The 18,041-nt window shown below is 66.2% G+C and overlaps 5 protein-coding genes across 5 annotated transcripts; all 5 read right to left on the bottom strand.

Annotated features, from left to right (window-relative positions):
- Nucleotides 1-1,299: 1,299 nt before the first annotated feature.
- LMXM_01_0630 (uncharacterized protein) lies at nt 1,300-3,222 on the bottom strand (the record flags this gene model as incomplete). Its single annotated transcript, XM_003871539.1, has 1 exon — nt 1,300-3,222. The coding sequence occupies one exon, from the start codon at nt 3,220-3,222 to the stop codon at nt 1,300-1,302; it is 1,923 nt and encodes a 640-aa protein (XP_003871588.1).
- Nucleotides 3,223-5,740: 2,518 nt separating this feature from the next.
- LMXM_01_0620 (conserved hypothetical protein) lies at nt 5,741-7,441 on the bottom strand (the record flags this gene model as incomplete). The annotated part of the gene is made up of 1 exon (XM_003871538.1): nt 5,741-7,441. One exon carries the CDS (start codon nt 7,439-7,441, stop codon nt 5,741-5,743), a length of 1,701 nt encoding a protein of 566 aa, XP_003871587.1.
- Nucleotides 7,442-8,100: 659 nt separating this feature from the next.
- Nucleotides 8,101-8,832, bottom strand: LMXM_01_0610 (DNA-damage inducible protein DDI1-like protein; the record flags this gene model as incomplete). Its single annotated transcript, XM_003871537.1, has 1 exon — nt 8,101-8,832. The coding sequence occupies one exon, from the start codon at nt 8,830-8,832 to the stop codon at nt 8,101-8,103; it is 732 nt and encodes a 243-aa protein (XP_003871586.1).
- A 1,029-nt stretch (nt 8,833-9,861) lies between these two features.
- On the bottom strand, nt 9,862-15,273 carry LMXM_01_0600 (conserved hypothetical protein; the record flags this gene model as incomplete). Its single annotated transcript, XM_003871536.1, has 1 exon — nt 9,862-15,273. The coding sequence occupies one exon, from the start codon at nt 15,271-15,273 to the stop codon at nt 9,862-9,864; it is 5,412 nt and encodes a 1,803-aa protein (XP_003871585.1).
- Nucleotides 15,274-16,495: 1,222 nt separating this feature from the next.
- LMXM_01_0590 (mitochondrial RNA editing ligase 1) lies at nt 16,496-17,572 on the bottom strand (the record flags this gene model as incomplete). Its single annotated transcript, XM_003871535.1, has 1 exon — nt 16,496-17,572. The coding sequence occupies one exon, from the start codon at nt 17,570-17,572 to the stop codon at nt 16,496-16,498; it is 1,077 nt and encodes a 358-aa protein (XP_003871584.1).
- Between the last annotated feature and the right edge of the window lie 469 nt (nt 17,573-18,041).

Here is an 18,041-nt window from a genome sequence, read left to right as displayed (position 1 = left end):
CGTCCGAAGAGCGGCCGCACCCACCCACCCACGCAAGGCAGGGCATGCCGTGTAAGGGCGAGTCAAAGCAGGGATACATGCAGGTAAGGGAGGGGAGGGTGAGGGGAGGGGAGGGGAGTGGGGAGGCAGCCGGCTGATAGGGTGTCCGCATCGCACCCGCACTGGACACGACCGGGCTTCGAGCGATGTGATGAGGGAGGGAGTGGGGGGTGGGGACGGATGGTGACATGGCATGGTGATGGTGGTCTGGGGATGAGGCGCGGCGCCGTGGCGGACACGGATGATGAAGTCGTGATGGTGCGCTAGTCGGGAGGGGGAGGGAGGGAGGGGCGAAGGGCCATCGTGGGACGTGCACGTCGCACGGAGGCTCCCACCACCACCACCACCACCACCACCACCACAGCAACAGCCGCAGCAAGTACCAAAGAGACGAACAGATGAAAGAAAGCAGGGAGATGACGCTCGGGCGGCGGCGGCGGGGGGGGGGCAGTGCCGTGTGCGCCAACGCTATCTTCCTCCGCGCTGACTCGGCACGCACCCACAGGTTTCCGGCGCTGCTGCGCGCGTACACGCACACACACACACACACACACACACACACACACGCACATACAGGCTTTGCTGTTATGCCGTCGCCATGGATGTGCTGTCGTGCGACGACGCATGAGGACGTGATGAAGGACGTGTGCATGACACCGTGTGCGATGCCAGGCCCTTCCCCCGCCCTCCCTCCAGGTGGGAGGGTGGTGGTGATAGTGAGGTCCACCGGCAGCAGGATAGTCTGGCGGGCTCATACATATATGTGTGTATGCACAGCGGGCCCGCCCACCGTACCCATGCACGCCCGACACTCACCTGACGACGAAACCTTTTCCTTTTATCCGTTGCGGCGATCAGTCGTTCATCGTCGTCCACGCACACGGTGTGTGTGTGTGTGTGTGTGTGTGTGTGTGACGCCCACGTCGGCGCGCATGCTCTGTTTTCGGAGAACACGCGCGTCCAGGCTTGCTGGACACACGTGACGGGGCTATACGGGGTAGCCTGTTTCTCGCCATCCAGCACAGGTGTGGATGGTTGGGGGAGGGGGATGCGCAGAGCTTCGCCGCGGCACTTGTGTCCTTGTGCAGCGTTGCCCCCCCCCCCTCGTCACCGTGAGTGCGGTCGGGAGACGGCTCGAGAAGAGCAACCAACAGAGAGAGAAGAGGAAGACGCGCTTCTCAGTGCTGCTCATCGTGGCCCGCCGTGCGGGGTGCGGAACTCTATGCGAGAGCGCGGGGGGGGGGGGCGGCGGCGGCGGCATCACCGGGGCGTGGGGTGCGACGTCGGCACGGTGCTCGTGGCCGGGACCACGTCGCTAGGATTGTCTGTTGTGATCGTGACGACCTCGAGCACGTGCGCGCCCCACTGGCTGATGAGCTCAAAGGTGTCTGATGAGCGCTTGCTGAGACTGGCGCCGCTGTCAACGGCCTTGGCGCTGTCGCGGCTCACGCTACGCTCGGCATGCTCGGCGGTCGCGTCGCACAGGCAGCCCGCCTCTCCCTGTGTGCGCCCACTTCGCTGCAGATGCCGCTGGGCTGGGGATGGCGAGGAGGTCCAGGGTGGGCAAGCCGACACCTCTGGTTCGATGGCCCCCGCGCTACCCCACGTGGTGCCTTCATTGTGCGTCTCCGTAGCGCCGACGCACAGGAAGTCCATGTCACGACTGTCGTTTCTGTCTAAAAGTACCGGCGATGGTGCTGTGGAGGTGCGCAACGAGGGGTGCAAGCCACGCTCGACAGATCGATGACGCAACGCCGTCATCATGAGCTGATCCATAACGGCGGACATGGCGTGCTGGAGGCGCAGGCGCCGTCGCTCCTCCGTTGCCTGCAACGCCAGCCGGTCTTCCGCCTCGCGCGTCAGCAGCTGGGGAGCCGTCGTTACTGTGACCATCGGGATCGGCGACGTGCTGTCGCTGTGTGTGGAGTCACTGTCCCTCAACGGCCCCCAAGCACCGCTGGGGCTGTTGGACCCGTCCATCTGGGGGACGTGCGACGTGTTTATCAGCGACGAAATGCTGTGGTCCTCCGAGTCGCTCGCAATGAGTCCCGCTCCGCTGCCAGTGCTGCTGCGCGGGCGGCGCAGACACAAGGGGGGGCCTCCTTCCGCAGCACTCGGCTCCCTGTCCGACTGCGCGCACGACTGCGGTCGAGAACAGGAGTCATCGAGGCTCGACGTTGTACCGCCACCGACACTGCTGGAGAGCCAGTTATTGAAGCGCTGGTGCGGTGACGCGTTCCGTGGTGACTTGCCGGAGAGGAGATGCTGCACCATGCGCTTCCGCCGCTCTGCTGCTGCCGCCGCTGCTCCGGAGGGCGAGACCCCGGCGCTGTCGACGGTGCTGCTCCCTGGCACGGAAACCGTCACTGACGTCTGGGGGAAGGATGCGCTGCACAGCTCGTCTTGCCGCTGCGGCTGCAGCAGTGTCTGGAACGGACAACTCATCGACCATCTCACCGACGTGAACGACATGTCGCGAGCCAGCGACTGACTTTGCGACGCATTGCTCAGCGCCGAGTGCGGGGGGACAATGCTGGTGACCCGGGATGCGGCACCGATGACGGGGATGACGCTGCTGCGGCTCGCTGGCGCCAGCGGCCGTGCCGAGGTGCCTGGCTTGTCGACACGGTCGTAAGCGCTGTCCACGTAGACGTCCGCATCTGACAGGCTGGAGTTGCCATCGGTGCAACGGCGGCCGCGGTGATGCTGTTGGCGCCGCTGCCGCTCTGTGTGTCGTGGCACCTCTGCATCGTCGTCCACGTCGTGCAGCTCCTCCTCGTCGTCGGCATCGACGTAGACGTTGCCTTCGTTGGTGGCGATGCCGCCGCAGCGCCTGCCAATATCCATGCCGCCGAGCGGGGCCCACGCCTGCCGGGATGCCGAGGGGCTGGATGACTCTATGGGCCCGACAGTGAGGGTCGGCACTGCTGCTGGGGCTGCCGGCAACCCCCGCGTCTGGACAGAGCACAGGTGAGGGTCACTGGCGTGACAGCTGCGGTGGAAGGCGCGTCTCGTCGCGGACGGCATCGGTCGCTGCCCCTCCACTCCAGCGGCGGTTTCTCTGTCGCCATGTCGTCGTCCGTGCCGCCAGAGTGCGCAGTGCAGGTGCCACAGGTGCAAGGCGCGGGTGATGAGCGCTCGCACCCGCTCTCGCTGCAGGACATGCACGAGGGTGTGCTGCATCGCCTTTTCCATAGGACAGACGCGTGACGCAGAGCATGGCTCACGCGCCCCGCTGCCGGTGACTGTGCGGCTGCGGCTGTTGTTGTTACTCTGCGTAGCGAAACGCGTCACCGCGGCTGCCGCGGTGGGTAGCGAGGACGCCAGGATCTCGTGGAGGCTCGAGGTCCAGCACGGGGTGGTGACGGCAGGCTGGGGGCCTTCCGTAGAGGTGATGCTAAGGCTCTGCACGCGCGGGCGGCCAGACTCCGCCGTGGCGACCGTCGCACCTTCAGTCGTTGCCACCGCCGTACTCTGCCCGCTGCTTGAGTCGTTCTCGGCGGTGTGCAGCACGAGAGGAGGGGGGCGGAGGATCTCTGTGGTCCTGCTGACACGCCTCGTCGTCGTGAGGCGCTCCAAGCTCGTGCCAGAGAGACGGCAGCCACCGGCACCGCGGCTGTTCGTGTTGTGGCCGCCCTCCTTCGAAGTGGCCGCGCGGTCACGCAGCGTCGGCGTGCCCAGCTCACGATACGGCGGCTTCGCCTTCGCCCCACTTGTGCCGCTGCTCACCCCAGCTGCCGCTGTCGTACTTGTCTTCGCTTCGGCCGCGGCGCCGGTGTCCGTCTTGGGGGGGCGGGGGGTCGTCTGCTCCATCACTCGTGTGCGATCTCGCGCCTTTAGCAGGGCGCACGCCCAGGCCCGTGTCTTCCCCACGCACAGATTACGCAGACCGACGCACAGAGACAGCGACACACACCGGACCCACGTAAGGGAACGACGGCAACACGGAGGCACAGGGAGGCCGCACTTCTGCTGACGATGATGGGAGGATAGTGGATGGATTCTCCCCCTCTCTCGGTGCGTATCGGTGGCACCGGTGCACTTCGCATGAGAAACACGAGCTCACACGAGCATGCATGCACAGACACGCACGGTGATGGGTGTGGGATGGCGGCGATGTCGTTGGACGCGTGCAGCGCGCGCTGCTCGCGTCCTGCGTCGAACGGCTCCACCGCAAGGACAGGCTCGGCTCAGCCACGTGTGCCTGTGCACCTCTTCTCGTCTTCTCGTTGCGCTGTCTGCCCGCCCCCACCGTTCGTGATGGATGCGGCTCCGTGCGCGGAGGAGTGAGGAGGCTCGCACCCAATGATGTGCGCGCGCGTGCGTGTGTTGTGTGTGTGTGGATCGACGGTATGAAGGGTGGCTTGTAGCGACCTTTGCAGAGGGGGGGGGAGGAGGAGGTGGCAGTTTCGCTGCGGCGTGTCACGACCACTGCTGATGTGGCGGACCCGTGTGTGTGTGTGTGTATGTATGTGGGTGGTGTGTGTGCGCATGTGAGTCGCGCCGTCGCCGTGGAGAAGAGAGAGAGTGAGGCAGACGAAAAAAAATATGGCAGCAGTGGTGGTGGTGATTCGGTGAGGCGGAGGCGGTCCAGAGCCACCGCAATGGCGCCGTGATCATCGAACCCCCCCTCCCCTTCCCCCGACACAGTGCACCAGCCACTTCGCTCTCCGCCATTTGATCGTTGCCGCGCGGGAGCCGTTTACTCTGTCGTTGCGGGTGTCCCAGCAACAACGGGGTGAGAGGAGGAGGAGGAGGCGGGGGGGGGGAGGAGAGGAGAGGAGAGGAGAGGAGAGGAGAGGTGAGGTGAGGTGAGAGGGCGGGAGGTGGGCGAGCAGGCGGGCGGGCGGGCAATGTATGTTCCATCTCGCCGTGATGCCGTGTGCGCGGCTTCTGATAGTAGCCCGTCGTGTCTCGCCCCTCACCCACCACACACACACACACACACACCCTCCCCTCCCCTCCCCTCCCCCGTTGTTGCGGCTGATGGACATCTGTTGCAAGGAGGTAATCATCGGGAAAATAGAGATGGGAAACAGCTTCTACGTGTACATCGGCATCCTCGCCTTTCCGTCGTTTTTCGGACTCCATGTCATCATCAGTGCGACCCCAGGCCTCCCCCTCCACCCACTCCCACTCCACAGCCATGGAAGCTGCGCCAGTGGCGAACCCAGCCACATATACGCAACGGCATGCAGACAGACGCAAGGGGGTGCTTCCTGGAAGGGCTGGGGTGATGGCGACCCGATGACCATCTTCCATCATATTGCTGCGGACACGCACGCACGCACTCCTCCCGCCCCACGCCTCTGTCTCTCTGTGTGTTGTGTGTGTGTGTGTGTGCGTGTGGGTGTCCCGTGTACCTCTCCCGTTGCGCACGCTCATCGGCAACCGACGCGTCCCCCGGCAGGAGGGGAGGAGGGCGGGGACGTGGCGTGAGACCCCATCCCCCTCCCGCTTTGCCGTTGCTGATCTTTCCTAATGGCTGTACATCGAGGGGGGTCGGAGGAGGATACTTCATCTTCCCGACTCAGCAACCGAGCGCGCGAGCGCGCCGCTGCCTCCTCCGTCGTCCGCATCCACGAACACCCTTTTTTCTCTACCACGTAGACATCCTTGGCGGAGTGGAAGAGAACATGCGCTCCATGTCGCCCGGACCATCGCCACCGCCGCGCGTTGCGGTGGCGGCGTAGGAGATCCGTCACTGCTGCTGCTGCTGCGTTGTCGCTGCCCCCGCCGGCGGCTTCCACCCCTTGCGCTCCCGCTTCTGCTCCTCGAGCCGCTTCAGCCGGTTGCGATAGGCGGTGCTGTTACGCAGCGACAGGATCATCGGGCTCGGCGGGCGGTAGACGTTGCTGGACCTTGGGGGGAAGAAGTCCGCGACGGCACCTCCGCCATCCGCGCCGCCGCTCGTGTTCCCCAAACCGCGTGCCTGGCTACGGCCGCGGCCGCGACTGCCCGAGCCACTCGCGCTCGGGCGCGAGAGACGCTTTTGATGCAAGGAGCCGGAGGAGTGCAGCGCTGCCTCACGGCCCGCCGCGCCGTAAACCGGTGAGCCACCGCCACCGCCGCCGCCGCCGAGGTCCGCAGCGAAGCGCGGTGCCCGCCGCACGGTCTTGTACTTTTCCGGGAAGAGGTACATCTCGACGAGTAGCATGTGCTCCTCCTCCGTGATAGGCGTCGGCGGCGGCGTCAAGATAGAGTTGCACGCCATCGCGCCATCAAAGCCGTGGCCATTGCCGGCGCCGCCCGCCTGCGGGCTGTATGCCGGTGTCACGGTACGGCTGTTCGTGTTCTGGAAAAAGTGTGTGCCACCCGGCGAGCAGTGGCGTGCGTGGGACGGCGTGCTCGCCTGCTCCGGCGCCTGCGTCATCGATCGACGGCGCAGCACGCCACCTGAAAGACTGGTGAGTCGCGGCGTGGTGGCCAGCAAGGACATGAGCCGCTGGCGGGTGTCGCTCATGGTGCTCCCGTGCGACGAGCGACGGCGATAGGTGTCGGGCCCAGCGTTGTCGGCCGATTCGCGTTGCAGTGCCTCCCCCATGAACACCCCCGCGCCGCCGGCCTCGCCGGGCTCGAAGGATGTGCTGGTCGACTGCAACCATAAGGCGCAGAAGTCGACGTAGCCCAGCACGCCTGAGTGATGCACATCGACGGTGCGAATCATCGAGTCGATGTCGATGGTGAGCCCGAAGCCGCGGATGGCGTCGCGCAGCGTCGACGCGAGGATCTCGCCACTGCCGTCTTCCCCACCGCCGAGGGCGATGAAGGCCTTCAACGTGTCCTCGTCCATGCCACCGCCAACGCCGAAGGCCCCCGCTCTCGACGCGACCATGGGATGACTTACATGGAACGCCTGGTGGGAGCGCGGTGCGGCAGACAGTGGCGCGCTGCGCACAGCGCCGGCTCCGCCCGCCGCTGCCGCGGCATGATTGATCCAGAACTCCTTCTTATACAGCCGCAGGTACCGCGTCAGCGTAACAAGGTTGACGCGGTCACGGTAGGCGCGAAGGACGAGGTTGAGCTCCGCCTCGCTCGGGTAGAGGCCGAGCTCGCCGAGCACCACGCGCAGCTCCAGAGCGTTGACGATGTTCTCCCGTCCCTCGCCCAGGACGGCAGAGAAGCAGCTCTTCACGCGCGACATCTCGCCCAGGTCAAGCTCCGGCAGCTTCGCCAGCATCCCGGCTAGCATCTTCGACTGCTCTTGCGGAATGGCACCGGTGTTGTAGGAAGGGGAGACGGTGGGGCTGTAGGCCGCATCGTTGAGGCCGCAGTTGTTCGCGGTGTCGTGCGCCGGTGGGTTGGCCATCTTGGGCACGAAGCCGACGGAGTTGGCCGTTGTGTGAGAGGCAGCGGTGGCTGCCGCGCCGCTCAGGCAATCTAATGCATCTGGGGACGTCATGAGTTCCCCCTTTCCCCGCCGCCGCCGCCGCCGCCGGTCTTTGTGTGCGTGCAATGCCGCGCTGCTGCACCTGGCCACGTGTGCGCTAGCGGGAGGGAGAGGAGGACGCGAACGCCGGTGAGTGCGTGGGTGCGAGTCGGGCAGGCTGCGTTGCGCAGTGGGCGAGCAAGAGGCCAAAAATGAGCGGCAGTGGCACGTGCAGCGCGTACTTGCCACAGATCTGAGCGAGGGGAAACAGGTGGGCTGTCGATGGGCCACGCGCAGGCACAGACGGAGGCAACGTGTTCTGGGGGGGGGCGCGCCGTGAGCGAGGGAGCGAGTAAGACGACGAGATAATGGAAGAGGAGGAGGGGGAGAGGGGGAGGAAGGGATGGCGTAGCCACACACGCGCGCGCACGCCGACGTGAATGCCCGTGCGTGTGGGCGATAGCATTGGCCCATGCCATGGCGGAGGAGGGAGGAAGGGGGCGGTGGTGCGTGGTGCGTGGCGAGCACAGGAGACCCGTTTTGTATGCAATAGAGAAGGTGTGTGTTGTGTGTTGTGCGTTTGGGTTGACTTGGACTCTCGTGGGTGGAGGGGGGAGGAGGAGGCAGGCGCAACGGCAACGGGACATGTGGGGACGGGTGGGCGCCGCCCCCCCCCCCCCACCCGATGTCTGTCACGTGTCGAAGAGGAGCGCCGCCGCCACGTTGGGGTCCCAGTCGGCGGCTTCCAGCAACTCCGCCGCCTGCTTGGGGTCGGTGATACCCGAGAACGTCATAAAGCCTTCCATGCGGGCCTGCCGCTCGCCCTCCGAGAGCACCGGTGCAGCAGGGCTGGGGGCGGTGGTGGCTGTCACCGCCGGGTCCTGGTGACGCGGCGCGTGCATCTCATCCGCGTCGTCATCCAGCCCCGCCAACGCGGGCAGATCGTTCTCCGGCAAGAACGGGACGTTGATGTTGCCAATGGTGAGACAGTCATGCTTGAGGTCTATCACCATCTGATGGCGCCTCAGCTGGTCGAGACCGATGATCAAGTCCATCGCCTGGTCCTCGATCACGTAGAAGGCGAAGGGGATGTACATCCCTGCGAGGTTCACAGGGGTCATGTGGATGCGACCGCAGATCTCCTGCCGCCCTACTCCGACGGCGACGCCACGCATGCGGACGTCGACGAGCCGCATCAGCCCACACCGCTCCGCCGTGCGCTTGTTCATGATGCTGTTCTGCGCGCCGGAGTCGACGAAGGCCTTCACGAGCACCTGGTGGATGGTGCACGGCACGTAGAGCATCGGTACCTTCGCGAACGCCTCCGGCGTGTACTCGAGCGCGTTGGCGAGGTTCTCGTCTATCTGCTGCTGTTGAATTTGGGCGTAGATGCGGCGCTGCAGCTCTACCTGGCGCTCGTCCATAGTGCCGGGGTCGGCACCGCCTTGGGGGCGCACCCCTGCCGACGGAGACGCCGAGGCACACCCGAACAGATCCAGCAGGCGTGCTGCGACGGCGTTCCTTGGGGATGGCGCCGCCGCTGCAGCCGATGACGCCGCGGCAGGAGCATCAGCCGCCATCAGCACTACCAACGTCTCCGCCGTTGCATCTTGTGCAACGAGACCCGCTTGCAGCAGTGTCTGTGCGTTGAATGAAACCCCGCTTGTGGTGGTGGTGGATGCTGGCGCGAGGTGGTGCGTCACGTGACGGGCATCATTGCGAATTGCATGTGCCTGACGCAGCTCCGGCTTCGCTACGGTGAGTTGCAGCAGCAGCTGCTGCACCGTCGCGTCGGCGGGGAGGCGAACTCGGCACAGGGTCACACCCGTGGCGTTGTTGATGGTGAGCTGCACCATTGTGTATATCAAGATGCTTGTGTCCGTGCGCGCCACGGAGGGAGAGGGGGAGGGAACGGGCTCGTCGTGCTGTTCAAAGCTTGGTGGCAGACGTGGCTGGAGGATATATATATATATATATACGTGTGGGCTCGAGCATGCGCACGCGTAGGGCGCAGGGCAGACCACGCATGCGCACACCGGCCAGAGGAGGCGAGATGGGGAGAGGGGGCGGGCAGTACATTGCTCATAGAACCATCGACATCAGCGTCAGCAGCATCGGCATTGGCGGCCGCTCGAGTAGCGGTAAAATGCCGCGGTGGTCGGAGGAAAGGGGGGGGGGAGGGAGGAGAGCAGCAGCAGGACCAGCGGTCCTTTGCCTCCGTGTAGCAACACCCCACCACCCTCTCCCCCTGCCACCATGTCTTCGAGGCGCACGATGACGTATATACCGGCCTCGAGGAAAAAAAGGCGGGTGAGCCGTTAGGTGAGCCATGTGCATCGTCTGTCGAGCTGGGGGCAAGGCCGGACACCGCCGCCGCCGCCGGCGGAGGGGGGGAGGGAGGGAGGGAGGGGGAGGGGAGCCGAACAGCCACAAGCAGTAACCGAGAACATCCTCTACGTGGATGGCGCACGACGCACCACCAGCTCCGGTAGCGCACGCCGCACGCTGGCGACACCGCCACGCAGTATGCTGACATTGTGCACCCCACACGCGTTGAGCTTCACGCCGAGCTGGTGGGCGAGCGGCAACTCTTGTGCATCCACAGCGCCGGATGTTAGCAGCACTACATGCGGCGCACGCGACGCCTTCAGCACGATCGGGTGCACCGGCCACGGGCACGATAGTAACGATGGCTGTGGTGGCGGCAGCGGAGGTGCAGTATGATTCTTGGTGGCCCTCCACGCGCGTGGTAGGATGGCAGCCATGGCCGGGTTTCCCACGTGGCGGACAATGGCCGCTGTGGCATCCTCGACCTGCCGCGCCGCAGCGTCCTGCTCCGCCCGCTGCTGCTCCTGCATCCGCTCCTGCTGCTCCACGATACCCCATCCAGCACCGGCTGCGTCGTCGTCAACGTCGCCAAACTCGTCGGTGCTTGCGCTGGCGCGCACATCAGATCCCTCACGACGCTGAGGCGCCGCTCCTTCTGACGCGGCGGAGGCGTGCGCATTCGGACGCGCCGGCGTGCGCAGCGGCACGCTGATGGCGCCGAGGACCGAATCCCGCAGGACATTCTCCGCCGGCTGCTCGCGCACATCCACGAGGTAGATGCCGCTGTCGAACCAGTGCGGCCCGCTGCCTCCCTCCTCCCTGTCGCCGTCACCGCCGCCACTGGTTGCTGTTACCGATGCTGCGAGCGCGGCGGCCACGTCCTCGACGGCGAGGAGCGCCACCGCGGCGCCGCCGCCGCTGCTGCTGCTGAGGGGATGGCCGATGACTGCGCCGGTACCGTCATGCCCACGGCCATAGAAGGACTCTTGCGCGTCCTTGCGGTTGTCCAACGACGACGCCGGCGGCGGCGGCGCTAGCACCGACGGCGGCACAACCCTCATCAGCCACCGCGCGTCGCCGACGGCAGCCGCGACGTCTATGGAGGATGCGCCGCTGCTGAAGGACGCAAGGCAGCCGGAGAAGTCCGTGCTCAGCAGGAGCTCGCGCTTGTGAATAATGACGACGGCGCAGAGCACCACGAGGCAGGCAACGTCGTCCTCCACGAACAGGTGGTCCCACAGGAGGTAGACCTTGCGTGCCGGCAGGCTGTGCGAGAAGAGCGTCAGCAGCCAGCTGATGGCGTACAGCTCCGGTGTGCAGCCGAGGACGTCGAAGAGGTGGTGGGCCAGAAGCGGGTCGCAGTAGCGCAGCACAACCACGATGCGGTGGAGCTGCTCCGCCATAGTAGGCTTCCTGGCCGGAAGCGGCGGCGACGCCGCGGCACCGGCGCTGGGCAGGCCGAGACTGCCGCCAGCGGCGCGGGGCCTCTCACGGTCCTCGTCGTGGGCGATGAAGCGGTGGACGAGGGCGTTGAGCTGCGCCAGCACGAGCGCCTCATCCCTGTTGCTGACGGTCAGCAGGACGGCACAGACGCTGTCGAGCCCTTGCCAGTAGGCGTGCTCGGGGTGGAGGTACAACCACGCCTGCAAGATGCGCTTGAGCTGTGCAGATCCAGACGAAGAGCTGAGCAGCGGGTGGTACGCGTGGCAGCGCGGAATGTCGACCGAGAGCTGCCTGTCGTGCGGTGTCGGCTTGGCGGCGGTGTGGTGGACCGCGTGGGCGAGGAGGGCCTCCCGGGTGCGCGCAGATGGTGGCACGCGCAGGAGGCACCCCCACACCTCTCCGCGGAGGGTCGGAGGAAGCGGGTAGAAGGGCGAGTAGACGACATGAGCGTCGACGCCGTCCGTGCCGTGCTCAGTGTTCGGCATCAGCAAGGATTTCAGGTAGGCTCGCACACGCGCAGCAGCTGCACCTTTTCCGCCGCACCCTCGACCATCGCCGGCGGGGTCATCGCTGCCGCTGCGCAACAGACGGCGCAGCTGCTGCGTGTGCTCGAGCTGCGCTGCAAGGTCGAAGTCTATCGGGGAGAGGACACCATTCAGGGCACGCCGCGCGCGGTGCACCGGTGGTGGCAGCAGCGTCGCCGCCATGTCTACAAACGGGCTCATAAGCACGAGGTACGGCTGTTGCTGCTGATGCATGCGACCCCCGCCTCCACCGCCGAGAGCGGCGGCGCTTGTCTCCCAGACCCGCATGTCGTCCCCGATCAGCGTGCGCAAGGACGTCGCCTGCTTCACTACACGCTCGGTGCAGACGTCGACGCCGCTCACCTTCGACGTGGCCTCCATCTCGCGCACGGTGGCCAGCAGCACCGCAGCGGGGACATAGAGGTTGAGCGCCGGTAGAGTCGCTGTCGCGACGGCGAAATCGCTGAGCTCCCCGTCGCCGCCGCCGCCGTTGCGGCAGGCAACCGTCATGTACGTTGTCAGCAGGCCGCGCTCGGCGACGCCGCGAAAGAACGGGTGATTCATGGCGGCGTACTCGCACCACTCCACATCCGCCGGCGCATCGCCCTTGCCGGCGGCATCGTCAGCCAAGTCGGGGTGCGTGCCACCGTGGACGCGGTAGCACCGCGCTGTGCGGACAAGACAGCAGAAAAGCAGCCGTAGCAGCGCATCAACGCAGTCCGCGTCAGCCGCTGCCGCCACAGCGCCGTTCGCCTTCCCTGCCGGTGCGGGTGAGGCGCCCGCCGATACCGCCTTCATCGTGCAGCGGCGCAGGTAGCTGGGAAGAGCTGCCCACACGTCGCCGGCATCGTCTGCGGCGCCGCATGCGGGGCGGTGTACCGTTGCCGCGCCACCTCTGCGCAGCTTCGGTCCCGCGGGCGAGACGCCAGCACGGCTTGCTTTTCCGTCGGGCGCTGCGCGGCGATGCCCGAGGCTCAGTAGGCGCAGGAGTGGCGTGTCGAGGGCGTTGAGGGTGTGATCCAGCCGCTGTGGCGGCCGCAACAGCGCCGCTGCGTCACGGTCATCGTCGGCGGACGAGGGGGCGCCGACGGTGGGGGACGGCGCAGAGAACGGAGAGCTCAGCGTGGGTGTGCCCGCCACACCAGTGCTATCCTGCTGCGACACACCGCTGAGACGCATCGCAGGTTCGTCCACGCCAACAGAGGTGTCTGCAAGCGGCGGCGCAGGGGACGAGAGGTAAGTGGGGGACGACGAGCCGCCATCGGCGTGAGCCGAGCGGTGCTGCTCCGCCGGCGCACGGCTGTTGCCGCCCACGCCGTCAACCGACTCCAGTGGCGTGAGCGGCGAAGCGGGTGCCCAGCCATCCGCACAGGCGGCCGTCGTACTCGTGGTCGTGACCGTGACGTGGGCCATCCCAAACGCGTTCCACCGCTCTGACCGGCGCCAGCAGAGTCCTTTACTCGCCACCTCTGCCAAGATCCCGCCGTCCTTCAGACATGCCGGCCCGTAGGCGCTGCCGAGGTAGCGCACCCATTCGCCAGCAAGGCGTGTCGGCGACGGTAGCACCGCTGCCGCCGTACCGTCGCCACTGCCTTGCCGGCGCGCCGTGGCGCCATCGGCATCGCCACGATCATCGACATCCTCGCAACCGCCCGTGTTCAGCGCTACCTGCAGGTGGTACAGCGCTGCATATAGGAAGTTGTGCGCCGCAGCCCTCGGCAGCACATGCCGTCCTGTGAGCAGCAGCAGCACATCCGAGTACACCGACGACAATGACGAGGAGTGCGACATGGCCGTCCGCTCATCGAGCCGATCAGCGCTGCTGCGGTGAACGGATGGCAGCGCGAGGTGGCACATGGATGCATCGGTCGCACAGAAGCCACTGAGCGCCGCCTCCAGCACGACAACCGCCGCGTTCCACACGTCGTCGGAGAAGGAGTGCACGGGTGGCCACGAGACCATCGGCGATGCCCTACACGAGGCAGCTCGCCGTCGCTGGTGCTGCTGCTCTTGCTGCAGGGACACGTACACCTCAGGAGACACGTACGGCACCGCTGCTGCTGCCAGCTGCGCGTCCTGGTTGGTGGTGTCGAAGAGCGGGACGACGAGAGGCGTTGCCGCGTCCGTCGTCGGCGCCGGCGTGTTTGCCGGGCCGCTGGGCACGGGGCCGTCGACGTACTGGAAGCCAGCAAGGGCGGTGGCGGAGGTGACGAGAGGGTCGCGACCGGCTGGAGGAACTGACACCCGCAGCGTCCGCAGCACCGCCGCTAGCGGCTGCCGCAGCACGTACAGCCGCCGCGCCGAGATGCCGATCTCGGCGCTCGTGAAGGGGCCGAAGGCGCAGCTGTCCTCCGCGTGCGGTGCCGCCAGCGCAGCGGGCACGGCGTGGGAGGGGGCGGCTGTCGAGGCATGCGCGCGGGCAATATAGGCTTCGTACTGCTCGCGCATGATTGGGCATGCGTGCACGCCAGGCGGCACCGCGTACGGCGCTTGGCCACTCAGGCACAGCGGGGGCAGACGGTGTGGGCCGTGCAGGTAGCGGTAGGCACCCCAGAGGCGGTCGCGCTGGCGCCACGCGGCGCCGAGCAGCTCCCATAGGGTGTGCCAGAGGCGCTGCAGCTCAGACACCGGAAACAGTCGCTGCCTGTCTGTAAGGATGCTGGCGGCATCCCAGTCTTCCGTGCCATCCTCGTCGTTGGTCACTGCCTCACCATCTTGCCCCCTGCTACGCATCGCGGCACGACGGCAGCGAGAGAGACGGTCGCGCAGCGTCACGGCGACATCCTCATACACGATGACCCACTCCCGCTGGTGGTGCTGCCAGGCGTGTCGCGGCAGGAGAAGATGCTGTGCCAGGTACCGCATGTCGTGCAGCATCGGCTTAAACCGCCAGAGGGAGGACAGCAGCGGCGGCATCAGCACGGTAGCGTCGTGCTGCGCCCTGTCCTCCTCCCTGGCACCGCCGCTGGACCCATAGCGACAACACGCCCGATCTGCAGCAGCGAAGAGTGCAATCAGCTGCTCTGCTACAGACCCTCCGTTCCCGCCAGCCATCCGCCACCCCGCCATCGCGGAGGCGTCAGCGCTGCTGGTCTCGGACGGCTGCTGCGGCTGCTGCTCTTCCTTGTGAAGGTGGCACAGGCGCAGCAGCAGGTACGCTTCCTCGTCTTCGGACGATAGGGCACCGTCCACCATGAGGTCCGCAGCGCAGAGTGTGGTGGTCGCGGAGGACTGCAGCTGTTTCTGTCGCTGCGGATCGCCAGTTTCCGCCTGGATGACACGGCTGCTGATGCTCCGCTCGGCGGGCCGGCAGAGCACCAGCGAGCGGGTGAAGTCGTCGATCAGCTGCTGAACGTACGTGGCGAGGACGTGGGAGACGGATGGTGTGCTGTAAAGCGCATGCGGCACGCTGCGCATGGAGCGCACCTCGCACCGCAGGCCGTCCACGTCAACAAGCACGCTGCGAAAGGACGACGGCGCTGCGTCAGCCAGCGACCGCCGAGCCGCTGAGGCGGGTCCTGCTCCTCGCGCACCGGCGGGGCCGTCTGGCGGTGCCAAAACCATGCGCATCGCGCATGATGCTGCGTCTCTCCCTCTGGCGGTGGTGACCCGGTGACGGGCACGTTGGCCCGCCGCGACGTCTACGGAGGTCTGCGGCGCTGAGGACGATGGCGACCACATCTGAGTGGGGAGGAGGAGGGGGGCGGGAGGACGAGCTGCGCGCCAGCGTCCGTCTGCCTGCAGGGAAAGGTGACCCAAGAAGAGGAGGAGGAGACCGTCAGCAGCAGCACCAGCGGCAGTGGCGACGCGCGTGTAGGTGTGTGTTGTTGTGGTAGTGGCGGTGGCGGTGGTGGCAAGCAGAGCGTCAGCACCACATACACCGTAAGCAACGAAAGCAAGCAAAGGTGTCAGGGAAAGTGGTCTTGTCGATCAGTGCCGGTTCACGCGCGCGCTTGTGTGCGTGTGATGCCACGCGCTGGGAGGGGAGGGGGTAGTACGCAGGCCCGAAAGCGTGGTGCAGAAAACCGCAGCGATGATCACGGCTGTTTCTGCACGCGTGCGTGTGCCCCATCCGTACGTGGAGGGGTGAGCGGGGGAGGTGTGTGATGGATAATGGCGGGCGGTGCGGGATGAGGAAGGGGGCGCAGTGTGTCCAAGGGGTGGGTGGGTGGGCGGCCAACAACCATCATAGCAGCAGGCAACATACGTAGAGCGCGAGGAGAGCCGGTGCATCAGCGCCGCGAGTCTCTTCTCCGCCCCCGGCACGGACGTGTAATGTGTGCTTGGTGACCAAATTAGCGGGATCGGCGCGAGCACGAGAGGCTGGGGATGGGGGGGTGGGGTGGGGGAGTGGGGGCAGAGATCACCTTGAAGGAGAAACGGCGACGACCCTGCAAAGGCCGCATCGATCACGCTCGATGCCCCCCCCCCCCTCTCTCCACACACACACACACCTCGCACACGTGAAGCACGAAACTTGCGCTGCCTGCGCTGGCACGCGTCTCTCCGCCACCATCGGCGATTCATTTCGGCACCCACACGTGCACTGTGACACCATTTGTTTCCGTGTATACGGTGGCAGCGCTAGAGAAATAGCGGTAGAGGCGCTCCTGCTTGACGGCAGCGTTGCTGCCGTCAAGCATCCCCGCGCGCGGGGGGGGGTAGGTTCGCTTCCCCTCCCTCCCCCCACCACTCTATCCAGCAGCATCCCTCTGCTGCTGCTGCGCAGCGCGCACGCGCACACGTTCATCAAGGATGGCGCATGACGACTAGCCACAGCGCAGCAGCAGCTTCACTGCGCCTCTGCCTTCTCCTGCGCGGCAATGGCGGCGTCGATCTCCGCCTGCGACGCCTTTAGCCGGTCCATCATGCGATTCCATTCGCCCTGCAGCAGCTCTTCCGCCGCGAAGTACACGCTGCGGATGAGCGTCTTGCGAAAAGAAAGCGATGTGTTCAACACGACCGGGTCTGTCTCTTTCAGAAAGTCCTTCAGGGCGTCCTGCGCGAGCATCAGCGCGACATCCTCCTGCGTCACTTCGCCGGTCAGCAGCGGCTCGCGGCCGATCTTCGACAGCACGTTGCTCAGACGACCCTCGCTGACGTTGTTCAGCAGCAGCGCGTTCGCGGCCGCCTCCAGCTTCGGCAGCATCGAGTCCGCCAGCACCGTCACCTTCTTGCCTCTGCGCACGCGCTGCAGCGCGCCGGCACGCACGGTGTCGAGGAACGTCGCCTTCAGCTCCTGCTGCTTGCCGGGGTGCTTGAGCTCCATGAAGGAAGAGCAGCGCAGCTTGATGATCGTCGAGACCCCGCTGCTCTCCACCGCCGGGTCGCCGCGGCGCACGTGGCGGATGACGACGCCCTCGGCGAGGTTGCCTTCGAGCGGGTAGTTGCCCAGCCCGAGCAGCGCGGGCAGCGGTGTGATGAAGTTCTCCACGTCGAAGGCGAGGCACTCGTCCAGCGTGCCGCGCACCAGCGGCTTCGCGTACAGGAGATTCGGCACCTGCGCGCACACCTCCGTGAAGTCGTCGAAGGGCAGCAGCACCACATCCTCCTCATCACCCGAGACGGAGTACTTGACGTCGAATGCGAAGTAGTGCAGCTCCGGGCTGTACTGCGGGAACGGCTCGCTCTGTATCTCCACCCCCGCGATCGGGATCCTCTTCTTATTCGGCAGCGTGCACCACTTGGTACTCTTGGGCACGAGCGGATGCTTGTACTTGGCACCGAACAATTCCCCGTGCAGCACGACGCGGCCCATGCGGCCCGTCACGCCGTACTTGCGCTTCAGCAGCGCACACAACGCGCGGACCTGCGCCGTGAAGTCGTCGATGAGGAGGTGGTAGCCGAAGAAGTTCTCGCTCGGGTCCATGATGCCGCTGCGCTTCGCGAACCGCACCTCGGTTTCGTTGATGAGGTAGATGGCAAAGTTTGTGCCGTGGACCTTCTCGCACGCCACCCACTCCTGGTTCGCGATGCCCGTGCGCCGGATCGCGTCAATGCGCGTCTCCGTCGGTAGATCGATCTCTGTGTAGGCCGAGAAGTCCTCTTGGTTCTGGGGAAGTGGTATGTAATGGCGGCGTGGGGTGGCGAGACTCTGCGACGAGGTGGTGATGGTGGTGGTGGTGGAGAGGCATGGTGGAGAGACGGCGGTCGCCGATAATGGCGCCGATGCCGGGCGCCTCAGAACGCTGCCGCTTCCCCGTCTGCTGCACAGAGTGACATGGCTGCAGCGTGGCGCGCGATGCAGTGCCAGTCGACGCATGACGGCCCCTCTCCCCTGCGACACAGTGAAGACGTGGGCAGCGAAGGGTGTTCAGGTGTGCGGAGTGGGCTAGTTG

The sequence above is a fragment of the Leishmania mexicana genome, chromosome 1, assembly GCF_000234665.1.
Source record: "Leishmania mexicana MHOM/GT/2001/U1103 complete genome, chromosome 1".
Lineage (NCBI taxonomy): Eukaryota > Euglenozoa > Kinetoplastea > Trypanosomatida > Trypanosomatidae > Leishmania > Leishmania mexicana.
This window is presented reverse-complemented; position numbering and strand designations above follow the sequence as displayed.